Source organism: Furipterus horrens, unplaced genomic scaffold (genome assembly GCF_987537825.1).
Source record: "Furipterus horrens unplaced genomic scaffold, mFurHor1.1.pri manual_scaffold_11, whole genome shotgun sequence".
Classification (NCBI taxonomy): domain Eukaryota; kingdom Metazoa; phylum Chordata; class Mammalia; order Chiroptera; family Furipteridae; genus Furipterus; species Furipterus horrens.
The window spans coordinates 57,072,276-57,092,587 of record NW_028327181.1 but is presented as its reverse complement, the minus strand read 5'-3'; the positions used below and the strand labels follow the sequence as shown (position 1 = coordinate 57,092,587).

The 20,312-nt window shown below is 57.5% G+C and overlaps 1 protein-coding gene across 1 annotated transcript; it reads left to right on the top strand.

Moving 5' to 3' along the window:
* Window positions 1-404: 404 nt before the first annotated feature.
* Window positions 405-20,041, top strand: SMTNL2 (smoothelin like 2). The gene is made up of 8 exons (XM_090292228.1): window positions 405-858; window positions 8,251-8,341; window positions 8,867-9,112; window positions 9,777-9,852; window positions 10,805-10,984; window positions 11,907-12,024; window positions 12,360-12,511; window positions 19,644-20,041. The coding sequence occupies exons 1-8, from the start codon at window positions 460-462 to the stop codon at window positions 19,768-19,770; spliced, it is 1,389 nt and encodes a 462-aa protein (XP_090148354.1). The 5' UTR covers window positions 405-459; the 3' UTR covers window positions 19,771-20,041.
* The last annotated feature ends 271 nt before the right edge of the window (window positions 20,042-20,312 follow it).

The following is a 20,312-nucleotide window of genomic DNA, read 5'->3' as shown; positions in this document are numbered from 1 at the left end:
GGAAAGCATAACCCTCGTCGGTGGTCTCCAAAGTAAAGGCCACTTTGCTGGGCAAGGTCTTCTTCCGGTGGGCCCGCAGCCCCTCTCCCAGGCCGCACGCCGCTCCTCCGGGATAGAGGGGTTCGGACTCAGCACTTCCCCCACGACTTGCACCGAGGGAGCGGACAGGCGGGGCGAGCTCTTCTTGAGCGTCTACGGGGCCCCCACAACCGCACGGACCCAGCCGGCCTCCAGGGAAGGGGGCGTCCCAGAGCCGGGCCCGGACCCGCCCCCCGAGGCCCCGCCCCCGCCCCCGCGCGGCACCCAGTCCCCGGGCTCCGGGGGCCCGCCCCGCCCCCCATCCGCCCCACCCACCGCCCCTCCGGCGAGCTCAGCTTAGGGCTGCCAGTCCCGGCTGCTGCGGAGCTTGGCTTCTCTGGCTGCCAGGTTTGCTCTCAGTCCTGCGCACCCTGCTCGGCCATGGAGCCGGCTCCAGACGCCGCGGAGGCGCGCGTGGTGCGCGAGGCGCTGGGTCGCTACGAGGCGGCGCTGGAGGGCGCGGTGCGCGCGCTGCACGAGGACATGCAGGGGCTGCAGCGCGGCGTGGAGCGGCGCGTGGCCGACGCGCTGCGCCTGGCCAGCCCGCTGGCGCGCACCGTAGCCGAACTGCAGCGCGACAACCAGCGGCTGCAGGCGCAGCTCGAGCGCTTGACGCGCCAGGTGGAGGCACTGGGTTTGGCGGCGGGGCTGTCCCCCGCCCCCGGCACACCAGGCACGCCCAGCCCTCCGCCGGCGCCCGCCGTCCCAGACCACGCGCCTCGCCTGGGCACTGCACGCTTCGCCAGCCACGCCACCTTCTCGCTGTCCGGCCGCGGCCAGGTGAGCCTCGGGGAGCGCGGGTGCGAGCGCCGGGGCGTGGGGCTCCGCAGGTGCCTCCCAGTCGCCCCGAGTGCATGCGTCTGCTGGGCTGGGGGCAGTTCCTCCACTGACCGTGAGGACTCGGTGGTGGGAGTCCGACTGCCACTTTGGAGTTGGAGAAGGCAGAGAAGCACTATCTTAGTCGGCCTGCTGCACCTGTCTCGGACCCCCTTCCTTTTGTGGAGCCGGGACTTGTTTGCTCTGAGTTGCCTTCCTCTCCCCGCTGTGGTTCGGCCGCTGACCGTTCAACATTGCCCTGGGTCTCGCGGACGTGTTGGAATGGTCAGCATCCCCTACTCCTCCACCTCCATTCTCCCGCCCCCCACGTTGCCGCTTCACTGAGGCCTGACGGTTCCAGTTATCGATTAACCCGGATTGAGAACTCAAGCCCGGGGGTGGGGGGGGGGCGGGAGAGGGAGGACGCAGTCTGGTCCGGTGCAGCCAGGCTGCATTGTTTGCGAACTCGCACTGCAGGGGGCAAGTCCCTTACCGTGAAGGGAGAGATGGAGAAACCAACCTTGAACAGTGTCTAGATTCCTGAGCTCAGTGACTGGCCGGAGGCCCACGCTGCGTGGGGGTGGGGCAGAGGCTGGTGTGGACTAGTCACGACCCGGTGCATGGGGACCTCTGGAGTGGCCGGTTAGAATGTTTCCATGGTGTGTGCAGTGGCTCTTAGGTGAGATTTTCCACCCTGCTCAGACATGTGCTCTGGGGTTGGGTTTCCAGGGTCTACGTGTGAGGAGTCTGCACCTGCTGCCGCTCCTTGGTTCAACCCATGAGGCACTCTGGTCTCCTGTGTGGGTTGGGCTGCACCTCAGAGCGACAGGGAGGAGGGGATCAGATTAGCCCTTGGCCCTGGAGGTCCCAGCCTGAGTGGGAGGTGGCCCCAGACAGAGCAGTACCAACAGTGCAGGCAGCCAGGACAGATGTTCTGCTCCAAACACAGTCACCCCTGCCCAGCAGGTGTCCCAGGGCCACTTGTGCTGCTGGTGTAGACCCGGGTGCTGTAGGGGGCTGTGTGTGCATCCTCTGAAAGACTAAAAGGACCCCCTGTCCAGAGGGAGCCTGGGAGGTATGAGAGTGGAGGGGCAAGTTGTGAAGGCCCCCTGGATTCCGGGTAAGGGAGCTGGGCTTTGTCCTGAGGCATGAGAGGTACTTAAACATGTGCTGATGGCAGAGCCCCTGGGTGTCCCAGTGCTCTGTGGGAGGTGTCTGGAAATATGGATACACTTAATTCTGTCCTATGAGTATGACGCTATGTGTCCACGATATAAAGTCATCACTGCAGGCTCATATGTGCCTAATAAACTGTGTCATGGGCTGTTTCTGAGGTTTTGTTTTAACATGCATTTGCTGCTTGTCTGCTCGTGGAAGCAGCTGCCCAAGTTTTAACCAAAAATACCCCCAGAGTCGTACATGTATGGATATATATACATGTACATATGTGGGAGGATTCTCTCCAGCCATCCAACTTTTTCAGTGGGAGTTGACCATGATCAACTGAGGTGAACTAGTCCTCTCAGTTATGGGGGGGTAGGGGGGTGAGGGGCAACAGGCAGGGGAAGGACTGGGTCCTCCTTGTATCTGGCAAGTTCTCTCAAGGATGGACGGTGGGTTGGAGGGTGGTTGGAGACAGGCTAGCTTAACTGTGATGGTCCAAAGAGAGAGGACAGTCATAGCTAGCATGGTAGTGGGTGGATGGAGAGCTGGGGCTGCCTTGGAGGAGGATCTCAAAGGGAGGATCAGCAGGGTGAGATAGTCTTTGGGTGTGAACAGGGAGGCACAGGGAGCCCTGCCTGGGGGGCTGCTGAGTCACAGATCTGGTGGAGGTGCTGGGTTTCATTTGGGTCATGCTGAGTGTGAGGGGCTGTGCCCCATCCAGGATGAAGCTGTCCCGGAGCAGGTGGAGTCCCAGATCTGCTGCACTAAGAGAGGTCAAGGCCACAGGGAGATATCAGGGCAGAGCTGGTAATTGAAGCTCTGGAGTGGCTGAGGTCTCCAGTTGTGCAGAAGGAGACAGTGGCCAGGAGCCCTGCGCAGAAGCTCGAGCTCGCTCTCCTCCACCCCGCGAGCTGCAGCCCCTGCTTGTCTTTGTGCATGGAGCTGCCAGGGAGCTAAAAGGCCCTAGAGAGCCCACCCTTAGAAATGAGAGGGGAGCCTTCTGGAAAAAGAAGTTGGGGGTCAGCAGTGATTCTATAGTGACTGGAGGAAGAGGATGGATACACGGTTGTGGAGTAGGTTGTGGACTGCAGAAAGACCTGGCATGAGGCAGAACAGCAAGCGTAGCTGAGGATTGTGGGTGGAGGATGGCCAGGGTCTCCAGTGGGGTCAGAGGTTTCGAAGCCTCCTGAGCATGGCTCCCTGGGCCTGAGGCAGCTTCCCCTACCCGACAAGAAGCACTGGCTCCCACTTCTCTTGCAGCCCACCTCTCAGAAGCCCTGACACAGGCTCCCAGCCAGTTTCTGGCAGTGAAGAGGGCTGTGTGGAGCCTTCCACCTGTTCCCGCACATGTGCTGTGACCAACAGTGTGTTTTCGGGTGCTTGGTTGTGAACAGGGAATCAGGGCACCAGGGCAAGACTGGGCAGGGTCATGGCTGGGTACAGGGGCTGCTGCTTTTCTGGCCTTTCATACCCCCACCCCCACCCCCGCTGTCTTTATCACAGGGGTGTTCTGGGTGTGAGGGTCTCATTCGCACACCAGAAGTGGTAGCTCTGGCCAGGCATTGTGGAGGCTGGTGTTACACCGCCCCTATGTGACAAGCAATGAGTCTGGGAGACCCTTTTGCATCCTGCTGCTTTGGAGTGGAGGCTGTAGGGGTTGGAGGTGGGTCATACTCAGCATGAGCCCTGAACTCAGTGCAGAAAGCATTGATCATGTAATCAAATTCCGAGTACACAACCTTGACCTTGCTAAGAACCTTGCTCATCTGGCTTAGACAGGTCTGATGGGAGCCAGGTAGTAAGGAGACAGAAGAGCAGCCAGGGAGGAGGGAGAGGGCAGGGCAGTGGGGTAGGAATAACCAGGGAGGACTCCCTGTAGGAGGCCTGAGTCCCTGGAGCAGACAGCTGGTTTGGAGGCATTTGCATTGAGGCTTTGGGGGCCTTCTCCTCCCAGCTAGACCTCAGATTCCTTGTAGCTAAACCCAGGGGTGTTGGCCCAGCCCAGTAGAGCCTCTCCCACTGAGTGGAGTAAATAGTTATAACAGTGACATCAGCCCAAGCTGTTCACAAGAGTGTCCACAGAGCCACAGCTGTGGTCTGGTGGGTGGAGGGAACTGGCTGGGGGTCCGCAGTGGATGGCAGCAGCCTGTGGGCTGGCCACACCCTAGAGGCTGGGCCACAGTGGTTCCCTGGAAGTGTCCTCTATTCCCTAGAAATGTCCTCTCGGCTGAGCTGGAGCCATTGGGTCCCCATGGCCAAGGTAGTGGAGTCCCTTAGGAACTACTGCCAGGAGTGAGGTGTCAGGCCTGACCATGAAAGAAACCAGACTCGCCTTATCTGCCTTCCTTTCCCAGACACATTGTGTGATAAGGGAGTTAAATGCTTTGGGGAGAAGTTTGAATTGAGTCTTTAAAACTGGTGTGAGTGAGGAGGGCAGCCCTGTTAACTGGCTTAGCATAGGGATTCTGGCCACATGTGGGCTGTGCTGGGCATACACATGGGCTCCTGTGTCCACACGTGAGGCTGCGTGGGATCAGGCAGTACCAAGTGCCTAAAATACTACTCCTGTTCTTACAAAAGTCCCCAGCGAGAGGGTCTCTGAAATCAGATTTACTGCATCCCTGCCTATCCCCCCAACACTCCCAGGCCCGGGATCCCTCACAGGCAGCCTCCCCTTCTTAAGACAAAGCCCAGATGGGGAGCTTGGAGCTGCTGGAGCCAGTCAACAGGACTAGTACCTGTCCCCAGGGCTCTCCAGTGGTTTCTGCCCAGCACACAGAGGTCCCTCCCTGCTTCCTGTCCCTACGGCTGGTGCAGGCTGCCCCCATCTAAGGAAGACCCCTGGGAGACCTGCAGAGGCCTCCGTGGGTGGGCTGGGGACCAGGAGACATGCTCGCTCCAGCCCAGCTCAGCTCCTTGGCTCAAGCGCTCAGGTCCTGCTCGGGTGGACACCCCCCCCACACACACACGTTTTCCTCCCCCTAATCTGACTAAGGTGGCCTCCCCTGGCCTAGGCTCTAGGAGACAAGTTTGTCTTGACTTGTCCTCTCTGCCCTCTGCAAGGCCAGAGTGCTTTGTGGGGTAGGGCACCCGAGTCCCAAACCTTGACTCTGCTAGTGCCTTTAGTCTAGGTGTGAGGCTAGGGGCGACCCTCTCCACCCTGGGCTTATGTGATAGTGTGTTGGAGGGTGGTCTCCAAAACAGCCCCTTGGCTTGAGGTGTGAGCAGGGTCCTTTCCTTGAGTGAGGAGTGGCTCCAGTCACAGGGACGGAGGAGTGAGGGGCAGGGGGACCTGGGAGCCTGGGCTCCGCCCCACCCGGAGGCAGTGGGTCCTCTCAGCATGCGCTCGCCCTGTCCGCTTCCCCTTGGCAGGAATCCAGCGGGTCCAGAACCTCCTTCCTGTCTGCTTGTGGTGTTTGGTCTCCTGGGGCACCGTGGGGGGTGTGGGTCTGCAACATGCAGGGGCAGGTGTCTGTGGGGGACCCCCCACCCCATAGAGACCCACATTCCTGGGAAATGGTTTCGCCATCAGCCCGTCCCTCCAGGCCCCTGCCGGGACCTGTGGAACCTGTTGGACCGGAGCAAGGTGAGTGGGTGGGGACATGGAGACCCCAGAGCTGGGCGGAACCGGGTGAGAGGTGGGGCCGGGGTTCAGGATGGACTGTTTCTCCACCTCCTGCTGAGTTGGCTTCAAGTTAGCAATGGTATGGCTCTCGGGGTGCCCTCCCCATGCTGGGCTGCCTGGAGATGCACCCCCACCCTCTCCACTGTTCCTTGGAGTAGGCCTGGCCCCTCCCACTCTATCCTCCTGAATCAGAAGGTGAGGGGTCACGTCCTCTCCAAGGCCAGGCTCTGAGTCCTGTCCTTTCTCACTTTCCTAGAGACCCCGCTCTGCAGAGGGTCCCCTCAGCCTGCTGGAGCCTTTCTCTCAGCCTGTAAATGTCCTAGCCCTTCCATCTGAAAGAACCCCCTCCAACCCCTTCGTCCCTCTGCCCTCACTGCCAAAGTTACTGTGTGGTCTCCATTTCTCCCTGGCTTCTCCTCCGGGCCATGTCCTCTGTCCTCCCCCCACCTCCGATTCAGTCCCTGAACAGTGCCAGTGACCTCTTTTTTGCTAAACCCAGTGGATGACTTTTAGATCTTATCTTGACCTTCTCTTCCTTGACCTGAGGCCACCTCTGGCTGCCTCGGACACACCTGACTTCTTGATACACTTCCACCTGCCTTTCCAGCATTCCCCTGGTTTCCTTTCTGCCTGCCTGGCCGCTCCTCTCATTCTCACCTGCAGATGCCTCTCCTGCCTCTCGGCTGTGGGGCTCCATCCCTGGCCCTGTCAGCTCCGCCAGCTCTTCCTCTGCTGTGCTTCTTCATCAGTTGTCTGTCCTTCCTCCTAAACTTCACACTCAGATATCCAGCTACTTCCTGACCTCAACTCCCTGACGCCCCAGGGCACCTTACCCTGGTCAGGTCCAAGCTGAAGTTCTTGTTTCCCCACCAACGCCCCTTCCCTGCCTAGCCCCATCACTGCGCTTGGAAGAGTGGCGTCCTCTGCTCACTCCACATTCACTCACTCTCCCCAAAGCCCTGAGTCCTTTTGTCCTTTGCTCTCCTACTGTCCCCATCTCCCCTCCCCATGTCCCCACCTGGGACTAGTGAGGTGGCTGGCCATCTAGTTTCCCCCTTCCATACCACGCTCTTCCTGGCTTCTCAAGAATGTTCCTAAAACACAGAGGTGATGACCTTGGGCTCCTTCTTGTTCAAGGAGTCAAGTCCAAGTTCTTGGGGCTGGCACCTTGCTGCATGGTGCTTCTGCAGCCACCAGATCAGAATACTTTAGGCCCTGATGTCTGTCTGCCTTTGCAGACACTAGTTACTCTGCTGGGAATGGTCTCCTTTCCTTGTCCACCTGGCTTACTCTAGACTTGGCTCGGGCACCCCTGCCTCTGGGAAGCCCTCCCTGACCTGCTGGCTGGCTGAGGTCTGTCTTAGGCACACACCCTCAAACTGCCTGGCGCTGGCTGCTCTGCCCACAGTCCTGGCTCCCCCACCAGGCTGATTCCTCAATGGTAGGGTTGTACCCCTTGCACTGGTTGCAGGAGTAGCTGAGTCCAGGGCCCAGGGATGGGCTTTGGTCACCTGGGAACCTATAGACAAATGGGCCAGCCTGGGGGCATCTAGGGAGAGATACAGCCTCCCTCTCTCAGTCCAGCCATTGTAGGTTCTTAGAAGAACCCCCGGCAGGGGTCTGCTTTGGTTCCCCTCTGCCGGCAGACCCCTGCAGCCTCACAGATGCTGAGCCCTCCCCACTTCCCTTACTGTGAGAGGGGCAGGACCATAGCTGACGGGAATGTCCCTCCCGGCTACAAATCTTGGCTGTGACCTTGGACTGTGTACATTCCCTCTCTGAGCCCTTGGGTCCCATCTGTAAAATGGGGCTGGCAGCACCTACCTGGGAGGTCAGAGCAAGCTGGTAGAAGTGGCCTGCCCAGAAAAAAGGCCTGACACTTGGTAGATGCTCAGATGGCCCTTGCATAGCCTACTCGCATATTTCCAACAAATCATCTGAGACCCAGCGGCGGCATGACCTAACCCAAGTCACCTGGTGGTGGCTGGCACCGCCAGGATGCCAGGCCCCCCACTGGCTCTTGGGCTTGGCTCTCTCTGCAGCCCTGCATGTGAGCAGCATAGAGTGGATGGGGAGCCGCTGTGCTCCAGACATCCGGGCGCATCTTGTGATCCTGCACCCGGTGCAAAGGCCCCAGTGCCCTTGCCGCCCAGAACAAGCTGCGTACGTCTCTGGGCTTCAGCCGCTCCCACACAGGCGGCCACACCACTTTCAGCTGCGTTGAGCTGGAGCCAGGTTCTCCTGACCATCACCCGGTCCAGCATGGGGGCCATCGCGCACGTGCCTTTGGTACCTCTGTCCTGACCTTTGTCCCTAGCACTTTTGGGTTCTGAGATGAGCCCAGTGGAAGCATTTGCCTCACTGGATCCCGGGGGCTCCAGAGCCGGCGCTGGGGCTGTCCCAGCTTGCCATATGTCTTTGGCCCATCAGGGTATGTCCTGCGCTAGCTCTCTCTCACGTGAATATTGTTTGCCCTGCCAGAATCAGGAGGGGCTTTGGGGATTGGTTCTGGGCATGGGCACCCGGCCCTGGCCGACTGGGCCTTTGCAGTGTTTGTGTCTCTGCAGAGTGTGGATCATCAGGACGAAGCCAGCGAGTCGGAGATGAGGAGGACCTCAAACTTATGCTTCACTGAGAACGGGCACCAGCCAGGGGCAGGTAGGGGCTGATGGCAGAAAGGGTGGGTGGGTATCTTTGGGGGTCAGGGCCTTGGCAGCTGTGCATCTGTGCCAGGCATCCCCCAGCTGGGTGGGGGACTTGAGCCTAAACCCCAACTCATGGAGAGGCTGCCGGGAGAGCAGCCTCATTCAGGGTGGAGTAGACTTTTTCAACACAGAGGGAAATGCGAGATCTTGGAAGCGGGTGAGCTTTCCAGTGTCTGGAGAAATGCAAACAGGGGCTGAGGAATTGTCCGAGCCTGAGCACGGAAGAGGGTGGACTGACAGGTAGAGGGTGTTCATTGACCTGGCTGTGAGGGGAAGTTGGAGCAGATGTCAGCTCTGGTTGGAGCAGTGGGAAGTCCACACTAGGGAGAGCTCAGGGAATCTGGAGTGAACAAGGAGGCCTTCTTGGAGGAGGTGAGAGGAGGGTTCAGGGTGGCGAGAGCCCTCCTGGGGCATCTCAAGCCTCTGTAGATGCCATGGCTGACACCTACAGCCCTCCTCCCCCCATCATGTGTTCCAGGTCCAGGTGATATACCACCCCCAGAGGCCGCCCAGACCTTCCCGGCACCAGAGCTCCCCAAGCCTCGCCCCATGAGCCTCTCCTTGGGGCCACCGCACCAGCCAGTCATGGCCGTCACGCGGGTCTCTGAGAGGTTCTCTGGGGAGACCTCAGCCACAGCTCTCTCACCCACATCTGTCACCGTCCTGGGGGGCCTCAGCTCGAGCCCCAGTGAGACCACCAAACCCTGGACGCCCAGTCCCAGTGGTAGGAGCAGGGGCTTTGGGGCAGACGCCATCTCTGGTATGGGAGGGCGGGCAGGGGCAGGGAGGGTTTAGCCAGAGACTCAGAAAATCTGGGTCAGACCCCAGCTCCCCTGCCTGTCACTGACTCCCTCCTCTAGTCTGTCCGCACCCTCCAGTGAGGCCCCTTCTTGCCAGGCTCGTCCTCCAGAGAGGCCATGAAATAGCATCATCCTTTGCAGGTGACAGCCATGGCTTTGATGATGGGCCGAGGCTGTGGTTAGTAGGTGGCCTTTTACCCTGCACGTGTTGGCATAGTGCCCGCAGGCCTGACTGGGGCTTGTGGTCATGCCTCAGTGGTGGACCAGGCTGGGGCCGTACAGGCTTCCAAAGTGAATGTTCGGGAACCAGGTATTAGCTGGCTACAGAGCACAGGAGGCCCTGGGCTCTGTGCTCTCCAGAGCAGGTAGGCAAACCTTCAAAGCCCTTTTATGTCATTCTCTGTGTCCCCAGCCTCCGTTTTCCTCAGCTGGTGGCTGAGGTGGGGCCAGCTCCGCCTAGGGGTCCTGCCTGGGTGTGGAGTGGCGCTGGGTAAATGGTGCAGGGCTGGCCAGGTGAGGGAGGCAGGCAGGGGCTGGCCCTCCCTGAGACCAGGGGTTGTTATTTCTCTCCCTCCCTTTGTCCTGCAGAGAAGAATTCTTCTCTCCCACGGCCTTTGTTGGGCTCTGGCTATGGGGCAGTGACAGCAGGCAGGAACAATGACAGGTGAGTCAGGCCCATGCTCCTGGCGGGTGGGGTCATTGCTCCCTAGGTGCTGTCTGGGACAGGGTGCTGTGGCTGCCTGCAGGGAGCTGCCTGTGCCCACTCCAGGAGGAGGCACATTCCTTGGCATGTCGCCTGCAGAGAATCGAGACAGCAGGGTGCTGGGCAGGATTGGAGCAGGGGCACGAGGCAGTGGGGCTTTGTCTGGAGAAATATGGCTGCAGGCTGGTTTCTCTGTGGGCCCTTTAAAGCAAGTCTTCCCCTGGAGGAAGGCGGGTAGGCAGGTCTCCCATTCTCCTCTTGATCCATCCACCCTGGCTAAGGTCCTTTAAAGCCGGGTGCTTCCTGCCCATGGGCTTTGAAGGCACCTGGAGAGGCCCTGGGCTGGCGTGTGCCTGCAGGGGCTTCACTGCGGGCACAGGCCTCCTTCTGGCCTGGGGGTGTCCCCATGTTCCCCAGGCCAGCTGGACTGTGATTGGAGATGAGGATGGGGGACTGGCTTGGCTTTCTTGTTTCTTTTTTTCTTTTTTAATAATAAAAGAATTGTGACTTTCTGGCAAACTGTTCAGGGGCGGGGGGATGGGGAACAAAGGGGGTCTTATCTATTGGAGGGGGAGGAGGGGAGCCTGGTTCTGCTGGGATTGGCTCTGGGCACACCTGCTGCCTCAGAGGATGCCCCCTGCCCGCCTCGGGCATTGACGCCTGCCTCGGGCGAGGGGGCCCATCCTCCCTCCAGAGTTGGCCAGGCTGGCCAGGCCTGCTTCCCACAGCCAGCCGCAGCTCAGTTTAGAAAACCTGCATAACCGGTCAGAGCCTGGAGTAAGTGGTGCCTTCTCCTCTCTGCCTGCCACCATAGCCCCCTTTTCTGCTTCATTCCGCGCTCAGTGGGAGGAGGAGCCTGTGTGACCTAGGGACGGCTGGGCCCCCGTTCCTGACTCAGTGGTTTCCTCCTCAGCCCACCTCTGGTGACGCCTCCTCAGTCACCCCCATCCCCGAAGCCGCCTGCCACCACTCAGGCCCATCACCAGGGGGAGAGTCGCAGGGAGCTGGTGAGGTCGCAGACGCTGCCCCGAACCTCCAGTGCGCAGGCCCGGAAGGCTTTGTTTGAGAAGTGGGAGCAGGATACAGTGGGCAGGTATGGACACCGGTCCTCAGACCAGGCCTGGGCGCCCAGAGTAGGTCCTGATCCGGACTGGGCTCCAGAACGCCCAGCAAAGGGGTCCTTGCCTAAGGTGTAAACTCTGGGGCAATTCACAAAGTCAGGGCTGGGCCACAGGGTGGGCTGGGGGGCAGGGAGCCAGGCCAGGCCTGATGAGAGCCCCTCTCCCTCCCCAATTCCCAGAACGGGCTGCGGGCTGCCCTCACACCCAAGACCCTTGTGAGCTGTAGTTGCTTTGGTTTCTGGGAGTGACGAGAGGACTGGGAGGGCAGGCGATTGGGATTACCTCAGGAGCTGGGAAATGACACGCAGGATCCAAGTGCCCAGCAGTCCTCCGTCAGGCCTGGAACCCACCCGTTAGAGATGGCCCACCCTCGTGCACTTGTCTGGCCCCCTGTCAGTGCCTGGCAGGGGCTCTTGCTGCTTGCAGGGTGCAGCCCAGGCTGGCAATGACGAAAGGACCTGAGGGTCAGCTCCTGAGGCTCCGAATCTAGTGAGGGAGACAGACCCAGGGAGTGTGCCCAGTGGCCCAGACAGCCTCATCCTGGCTGTTAGCAAGTGTCCTTGCGGCCCAGAAGAGGGAACCATCCTTCTAGGCTAGGAAGGAGGGAGGCTCAGGAGGAAAAGTACAGTAGGGGTTAGGGGATCCCAAGGGACACCTGGAGGCTGGAAGTAGGGGAACCATCAAGGGCGGCTATGTAGCTGGTATGAGGGGCTCACGCCTGGATGTGGCCGTGGGGGGTGAGGGAGGCTGTGTACTGACGGAACGTCGCCCCTGGGTGTGCAGAGCAGGTACGGTCATCTTCCCGGTGCCGTGAGAATGGCTGGGGACTCCCCGCCTCTCAGAGGAGGTGGCAGCGGAGGGACGGCCCCCATGGCAGGTCTGTGCTCTCCACAGGGGCAAAGGTGAGGTGCGGGCCAAGCTGAAGAGGTCCCAGAGCTTTGGGGTGGCCAGCGCCAGCAGCATCAAGCAGATCCTGCTCGAGTGGTGTCGAAACAAGACTTCCGGCTATCAGGTGAGCCCCGGGCCCTGGGACCCCGGCCAGAGGCTTGATGAAGCAGCAACCCCTGCTTTTGCTCCCCGGGCCAGGGCAAGACCCCCAGGTGGGGGCGGAGGGTAGGAGCTAGAGAAACTGTGCCTCCCTAGTCAGTCCCCAACAAGTCCCAGGAGTCCCATGTCTGGACTTGTGCAGACTGGTCGGTGCCCCTTATGGGGTGAGGTGTGGCGACTGTGGCCGTGGCCGAGCTGGGTGGGTGGTGGACCTTGGGGAGGGGCCGGGAGAAGCAGCCTGTGGGGCTGAGGTGGGCCATGACCGCTCACCCGCCCGCGTGGGCCCCGCCTTGCGTGCAGCACGTGGACCTGCAGAACTTCTCCTCCAGCTGGAGCGACGGGATGGCCTTCTGCGCCCTGGTGCACTCCTTCTTCCCCGACGCCTTTGACTACAGCGCGCTGAGCCCCACGCAGCCGCAGCAGAACTTCGAGCTGGCCTTCACCATGGCTGAGTGAGTGCATGGCCGTCCCGCTGCCTACCAGCCCTGGCCCAGTCCCCGAGCCCGAGCAGGGTGGGCAGAATATGGGCAGCCGTCTGCAGAGCCGAGGACCTGAGGCCATCTGGTCTGTCTGTGTCCTGTACAGACAGGGAGACTGCAGAGCCTGGTGGTGGAGCCCGGCTCTCTTCTCGCGGCAGCTGCCCTTTTTGCTGGGTGGCTGGCCTCTGGGGGGTGGTCTGGGAGACCAGCCACAGGCAGGGCATGACGGGCAACGGGATGAGGTCCCCCAGACCACTGAGTCTGGCTTCCCTGGGCTGGTGGAAAGATGCAGTCGCCTGGGTGAGCCATAGCTGCTCATCAGAAGGAGAGGGAATAACATCAGCCTGGGGGACATTGAAAAACTTCTCCAATAAGTAGGTTTTTGCTTGCCTAAACACTGTTTTTCTGGATTCATATGAAACCACCTACCTCCTTAAGACCCGCTCATAGGAGGAAGGTTGGGTGGGGACAGTTCTGGGCTCCGGAGGTACTTGGGAAGCCAGCTCAGTTGGTGACCCCAGAGCATCAGGAGCACACTGTGCAGCAGGGGCGCATTCCTACCGAGTCAGGGAGGGGCTCCTTACAAAGGCGTGGGCAGCAGTGAGGGAAGGAGCCGGGTGCAGCGCAGCACCCTCGGGCTAATCAGCCTGAAGTTAGGGGAACCCGGGAGCATCGCTGTGTCCAGAGGGCTGACCGATAGGAGCTGTGCTCTTGGGCAGTGGGTGTGATCAGCTCATGGGGACCTGGCAGGAAGGGAGTTGGGGGGCGGTGGAGGGATTAATGCCCTGTCCTCACTCTCCTCCTGCCCCCACCCCAGAGCCTCTTGTTGGGCAGACACAAGCAGGAGGCAGAGGGCAGGGGAGCCGTCGCGGCAGCCTGTTAGAGCCCAGGGCAGCATGGGGCACAGATGAGGGTGTTCAGGGCCGCCTGATGCTAAGCCTTGTAGAGCTAAGGGAACGAAGGTCAGAGGGAAGGAAGGGCTCCCCAAAGCAGAATTTCCTGAAGGGAACATTTCTTATTACCTCCTGCCCACCCACCCGCCTTTGTGCCTGTGACTTAAGCTTCTGCGATAGATCTGCGACCGGCCTTGGTCTCCGGTCTGTGAACCCAGTGCCCATGTCCAGGAGGTGCTCTCCTTGCTTGTCGGGTGGGCGGAGCCCTCGCCCCAGCCCCGCCTGGCCTCCTCCATTCCCTGCCCCACCTCCCAGGCCCCCACACCCACAGCAGCCTGGCCAGGGAAGGAGTGGGAGCCAGCAGGTGATGAGGCCCACACTCGGTACTGAAGGGCTTGCTGTGAGCCAAGGCAGCCGCCCCTCTGAGCAGCAGCCCCCACCCTGGGGGCAGAACGGAGACCCGGCTGCTCCCTGCTCCCTGGCCCGAGTTGCTGGAACATGAGTATTGCCCCTGTTGTGTTGTCTTGGATGACGCACTTGGACTCCCGGCCCCCTTGGGGTCATAAGAACTGCTTGTATACTTTAAAAGCCTTCTCTTTCTTGGCTGCTTGGGATTAGCTGTCATCCTAATTGCAGAAACAGCTTTGGATGGAGCGTGTTATGCAACTGGATCCAGACGATGGTGAAGTAGAGCCAAGTGCATGATGTTGGGGAGGGGCGCTTCCCCAGGATGAGGCCCAGCTTTCTGGAGCCTAGAAACAGGCACAGTCCAAAATCAGAGTCTGCAGGACCGGGTCTCTACTGTGGGTACCCCAAGACCCATCCTGGTGGATTAGGCCACACTTGGCTTGCGGAGTTCTCCATCAAGTCCAGTGGGCCAGGTGGTGCCAGCTCGTGCCCTGGCTGCCGTGGTCACCTCAGCCCTGGGCCATGGGCGGTGGCGCTGCACCCCAGCTCGCAGGGACCACGGCTTCCTTTGGCAGCCAGAGCCCGAGCGATGCGTGGCTGTGCTTTCCCAGCACGAGGTTTGCGCTCGCGGAGCCTCCAGACTCCAAACAGATGTTTCTTCTGTTCCCAGCCAGGGAGAGTGGAGGTGGGGGCTGCCCCAGGGTTTGCCTCCCTCATCCCCAGAGCAAACAGTGCGGGTGAAAAACTTGGCCCTGCCTCCTGTGGCCTGAGTCTGCTCCTGGCTGGGGGCAGGGGGTGGTCTGCCAGGCCCTTGATGTGAATTCTTGTTTTTCTGCTGACTCTGGGGGCCAGGACTTGCTCAGAGCCTGGGGGTGGGGGTGGGGGTGGGGGTGCCTCCCATCATGAGTCATCCGGGAGATTATCTTGAAGGTACTAAGCGGAGAGGGTGGGAAAGTGGGTCTGCCTGGCCAAGGCTTGGGAGGATAGCAGCCTGGATCACCCACTACTTGGACAATAGGCTGGTGAGAGAAGCTAGAAAGAAAGCACAGGGACACCTGCTTGAAGATACCGTCTACCAGTGTCTTCACAGGTAGCCCTTAGGTTTGCCGGCCAGAGCTCAGCAGACACGCGGGGCGGTGGGAAGCCGTCAGAAGCCACGCAGGCAGCAGGCTGGAGCTAAGAAATGCCATTTAGGAGCAGGCGGTGTGGGAGGAGAGGAGCCCGGGCTCCAATGAAGGGAATAGAGGACACGGATGGGGCCTCCAAACATCGGGTCTGCCTCACACAGGAAGGAAAAGTTTCCAGATCCTTCCTTGAGCAAGTGCCTTAATAGCGCAGAGAGGCAGCAGCAACCTGCAGAGTAAAAGTGGCTTGTGCTTCCCCTCCCCCGCAATAACGCTCCGAACCAAAGATTCCCCGTGGCCAAATCTGTGTGAGCGGATGTGGTGTTGACAGCAAAATGAGCTCCTTTAGTGGGACAGGTGTTCAGGACTTGGAAAGAGGGAGGACCAGCCCCTTTTACGGGTACTTGACCCTCTGCACCTCGTTCCCTCATCTCCGGTGGAGCCAGACATGCGGCCTGAGGCTAACACTTGCCCTGCGGGGAATGTGCCCTGCTCTCGGGTTACCCTGAGCAGAAGGGGCTGGCAGGCTATTTGTAGTGTTCATGTGTCTCTGCCTAAAACCAGATAGGAGGCTGCCCGTCCGAGCCCTGGCATCCTGGTCCTAGAGAAGGTATAAATAAATAAAAAGAGCCCCTCCCCGTCCCCCTTCTCTGAAGATCACAGTAAACTGGAGTAGGAGAAAAGCCCCCTAAACCTCTTTTAACCCCACACAAGGTGGGGCTAAGTAGACTCATTTCAAATGGCCAGGACACAGATGCTAACTCTGGTTCTTGCTATGCGGTGACATTTAAAGTGATTTGTAGTTTCTCCTTTGGACTGTTCCATGTTGTTTGAATTACTTAAAACAAGCTTGTATCATTTATACAAAAGCAGTTTTTAAAAAATATTTAAAAGGCAATGGGGGCCTCTAATATCTGAGACTTAAATATTTTTGTAAAAGTTGCTGATCATCATTTTTCTTTTCTCATATCCTGTCTCATAAGCTGTGTTCGCAGCTGCTTCTAGCAATCTCGTCATTACTGTTGTGGGAGGTCGGCTGGGGTGGGGACCAGATGAATGTGGCCCTGTCCCCTGGTCGTCTGCTGGGGAAGCCAGCGCCTTGCCCACAGCCACCAGGGTGAGGCCTTAGCGCTGGTGCCAACTGCCCCCTTGCTCTCGAAGCCTCACAGGCTGGCAGGGGTGATGCTCCTCAGAGGGTCCGTGTGACCCTAAAGATAAAGAAGGCTCTCTCTGCACAGGTTGGACAGCACCTGGGAGGAGCCAGCAATTCTGGATGTGCTCCGTGAGGGGGCGAGAAGGAAATCAGACCTAGCTCAGCGGACGGGGTCCCAGGCACCCTTTGGGGACAGTGGAGGAACCAGAATATTCAGTTTCAGGGAGAGATATGGATATGAAGATTCTCTTCCAACAGGGCTCTTTTGGGGAGGGGGGATCAACCTGAGAATAGCTTTGTGAGACCAGTAAGTTAAAAGTATGAAGAGGGAAAAGAGTACGAGAAACTAAGGGAAAACTTTCTCATGGCCCGCGCCACGTGCAGAGGGATTCGCACCGCCCTTGGAAGAAATGAGGGCCCTGTCCTGGGCCCGGAGGTGAGCAAGCCAGGGTAGGGCCTTCGCGGAGGTGGCTGGTGCTTCTGACGGTATTTGGAGGATGCTATTTCAATTCTCTCCCAACGCTGAGGTTCAGGGGACTAATGCCCACCTTTACTAAGGGGACCGCGAGGCCACGCTGTCAGTGGTGAAACCCTGGACACAAGGGCAGAGCCTGCTCACACTCACCTGAGACCCCCTGACCACAGCCCTGGGAAGTGCCCCCCCTGGGCCGCAGGTGAGGACGAGGGCACCAGGTGCTAAGTGATAGCTCAGGAAGGTGACTCAGGTCCCCGGAGGACTCTCAGAAGAACTCAGACTTTCAGACCTTGACCATTGACAAAGTACCTTTGCATGCCTGCTCTTGTCAGGGCGCCGACTTTCCTGACACCGAGCCCTGCTCTGGCCCGACCTGGGGAGCAAGGGTGCCCGCTCATTGGGCCAGACCACACGCCACCCCACAAAGCTGTTGGATTCTCTTACAGGCCGCCCGCTCCAAACCGAGGAGGTGGCGGCAATGGGATCTGGGACAGATGTCTCCATTTCGCCTTGACATTTGGTTTCTGATAGGAGGCCTGGCATTAGGCCAGCACTGGGCCCTGTGCTAATGTCATGGTCCTTGCCTTCGGAGCACGCAAGCCCAGGATTCGGAGGGGACTGGTAGAAGGTGCTGCATGAATCGCTTGAACTGGTTCACAAGTTCTGGGGTACAAGGCATGTGAAGACATACCACCTCCCAAAAAGGAGCAAAGGGGGAGCCCACTGCGAGGGGAAACAGAGGCAGGAGGTTAATCTTCTGCCAAAGAAATGGCACAGAAAGGTGAAGCAACTGGTAGAGCCAGGATCTCAACTCGGCTACGCAGATTTCAAATTTGAGCATGATGATAGAAACAGCAGCAATGAGCATATCTAATGTTTATTGAGCTCTTTCCATGGCCAGACACTGTTTCATCTTGTTTGCATGGGTGAGCTCACTAATCCTCATACTGCCCGGTAAGGTGGTTATTATTCCAGATAGGGAAACTGAGGCCCCGAGAAGCTAAGTCTCTCGTCCAAGGTCATAGAGCTAGTAAGGATGGAGGTGGGATGGGAACCCTACCAGGCATGCACTTAGTGACGTGGAGCAAAAAAGACTGGGGACTCCTGGCACTACAAAAGTGCGCACAGCTATTGAAGGAAGGACACCAATAATTGGACCAAGTGCAATTGTTTTTGCCTTTTTTTGGTTCTGCCTGGTAATGCCAGGTCAGCCACATCTGGTGCCCAGGGGAAGTGCAGCTGGGCACTCCAGAGGGCATTGGCTGTTACTGCAAGACTCGGTGCTGAGAAGCACAGTGCGATGTCCCTTAACTATGGATGCTCATCATCCTGCCTCCATGAAGCTGGGGCCTTCGGCTGCCTCCGTGCTGGGGTGGTGTCAGGAACAGCTTTCTTTGCAGCCTAGTGAAGGGCCCAGTTCCCACGTACACCTGCACCAGTGGGCCAAAAGTTGAACTAGTGTTTCCCATAGCAAGAGGCACAGGGCCCGGTGTGGGGAGAGGGACAAGATGATTTTAGGCAATTAAAAAAAAAAAGTTAATGTTTAAATTTATTGGGTAACATTGGTTAATTATATAGGTTTCAGGTGTACAGTTCTATGTACGTCATCTGTATATTGTGTTGTGTGTTCACCACCGCAAATCAAGTCTCCTTCCATCACCATTGATCCCCTCTTTAGCCCCTTTCTGCCTCTCCCACCCCCTCCTTCCCTGTGGCAATCACCATATTGTTGTCTGTGTCGTGAGTCTTTTTTACTTTGCTTAATCCCTTCACTTTTTTACCTAGTCCCCCCCAACCCCTCCCTTCTGAGAGCTGGCAGACGGTTCTCTGTATCTGAGTCTCCACTTTGTTAGTTTATTTTGTTCATTAGATTCCACAAATAAGTGAAGTCATATGGTATTTAGCATAATACTCTTCAGGTCCATCCATCCTGTCACAAAAGGTAAACTTAAAACCCAGCACCCATTTATGATAAAAACTCTCAGCAAAGTGGGACTAGAGGGGACATTACCTCAACATAATAAAGGCCATATAGGACAAACCCACAGTCAACATCATACTCAACAGGCAAAAACTAAAAGCTTTTCCCCTTAAGATTAGGAACAAGACAGGAATGTCTGCTTTCACCCCTCTTATTCAACATAATACTGGAAGTTCTAGCCACAGTGATCAGAAAAGAAAAAGAAAGAAAAGGCAACCAGATTGAAAAGGAGGAGGTAAAACTGTCATTATTTGCAGATGATGTGAGCTGTATATAGAGAACCCTACAGTTTCCACCAAAGAACAACTAGAACTGATCAATGAATTCAGTAAAGTAGCAGGATACAAAATAAGTATCCAGAAATCAGTTGCGTTTTTTTTTTTTAATGCTCACCCAAGGACATGCTTATTGATTTTTAGAGAGGGGAAAGGAGAGGGAGAGAGAGGAAGAGAAACATCGATGTGAGAGAGAAGCATTGATTGTTGTTGACTGGCTGCCTCTCATACGCACCCCAACTGGGGACCAAACGTGCAACCTAGGCATGTGACCTGACTGGGAATTGAACCCATGACCTTATGGTTTATGAGACAGCACTCCAGTCAACTGGTTTCATTATACATCATTTTGCTGAAGTTGCAGAACCTATCCATAACGTTATGTAAGGACCTATCATGCATTTATTTTATAGTTTATGCCAATTTTCTGTGTACTACTGATATATGTTGAATTTTTTAATTTTTGTGTTTAATAAAATTAGACTAAATAAAATTTATGTTTATAGTGGCATTTAATTTAGTAAAATTTCAAAGTGAAATTTAATTTGCCTGAAAATTAACGTAAGTTTACTTAAATCGAAATGAGTTGCATTCGTGCGTCCTGAATGTGGGAGTTTGGGAAACACTAGGTTAGACTCTGACTCCAGAGGTTCTCCTGGAGTGACCCGAATTCTCTGTTGCGGGGCACTTGGGGAGCTCCAGCTCCAGGCTGGGTTCTGTTCTTGGGGCGGCGAGGATGGCCGTCGGGCTGGCTGATGGCAAGGACTGTCATTCTGATGGGACTTCTGTGTTGCAGGAACCTGGCCAACTGTGAGCGCCTCATCGAGGTGGAGGACATGCTGGTGATGGGCCGCAAGCCGGATCCCATGTGCGTCTTCACTTATGTCCAGTCACTGTACAACCACCTGCGTCGCTTTGAGTGAAGTCCCTTGGGCTTGGAGAGCCACAGAGCAAGCCCAGGAGGAGACTGTGGGCCCGCTGTGTCCCCCGAGTCAGGGTGGCCTGAGAGGCACTGCTTGTTCCGTGGCGTGTGACCGCGCTCCGGTCCTGCCCAGCTGTGTTACTGATTAGAGCACTGCTGCGCTGGGCTCCGGCTGTGTTGATCACAGCCAGGGGCTTGAAGGCAAAGAAAAAATTACCAGAGAGAGAGAAATTGGTGCTAAGTAATTATCTTTTCTTAAAAAAAAAAAAAAACAAAAACGCTTCTTCTTTGTAGATTCCAGAATGCTAAATCACAATTTTTCCTCTGGGGAATCGGATCCTTTGGTTTCACAGGGTTACATTGATTACCAAGTGTTTTTTTTTTTTTTTTTTTAATCTAAATACCCAGTTTCTTACTTCCTCGCACTATTGTAGTTTCCTTTCCTCGCTCCCTCTGGGCCACTGCCAGGAAACAGAGAGACCGCTTAATCAGCAGCTTGACAAAGAAGACCGAAGTCTTGGGAAGAAAGAGTTTAATCGCTCC

What these genes read in the sequence shown, in the direction of transcription:
- SMTNL2 (XM_090292228.1), top strand. Translation starts at nt 460, where the DNA reads ATGGAGCCGGCTCCAGACGCCGCGGAGGCGCGCGTGGTGCGCGAGGCG. An exon ending in CGCTGTCCGGCCGCGGCCAG is followed by an intron (nt 859 to 8,250) that starts GTGAGCCTCGGG and finishes GTGTCTCTGCAG; the next exon opens with AGTGTGGATCATCAGGACGA. An exon ending in ACAAGACTTCCGGCTATCAG is followed by an intron (nt 12,025 to 12,359) that starts GTGAGCCCCGGG and finishes CCTTGCGTGCAG; the next exon opens with CACGTGGACCTGCAGAACTT.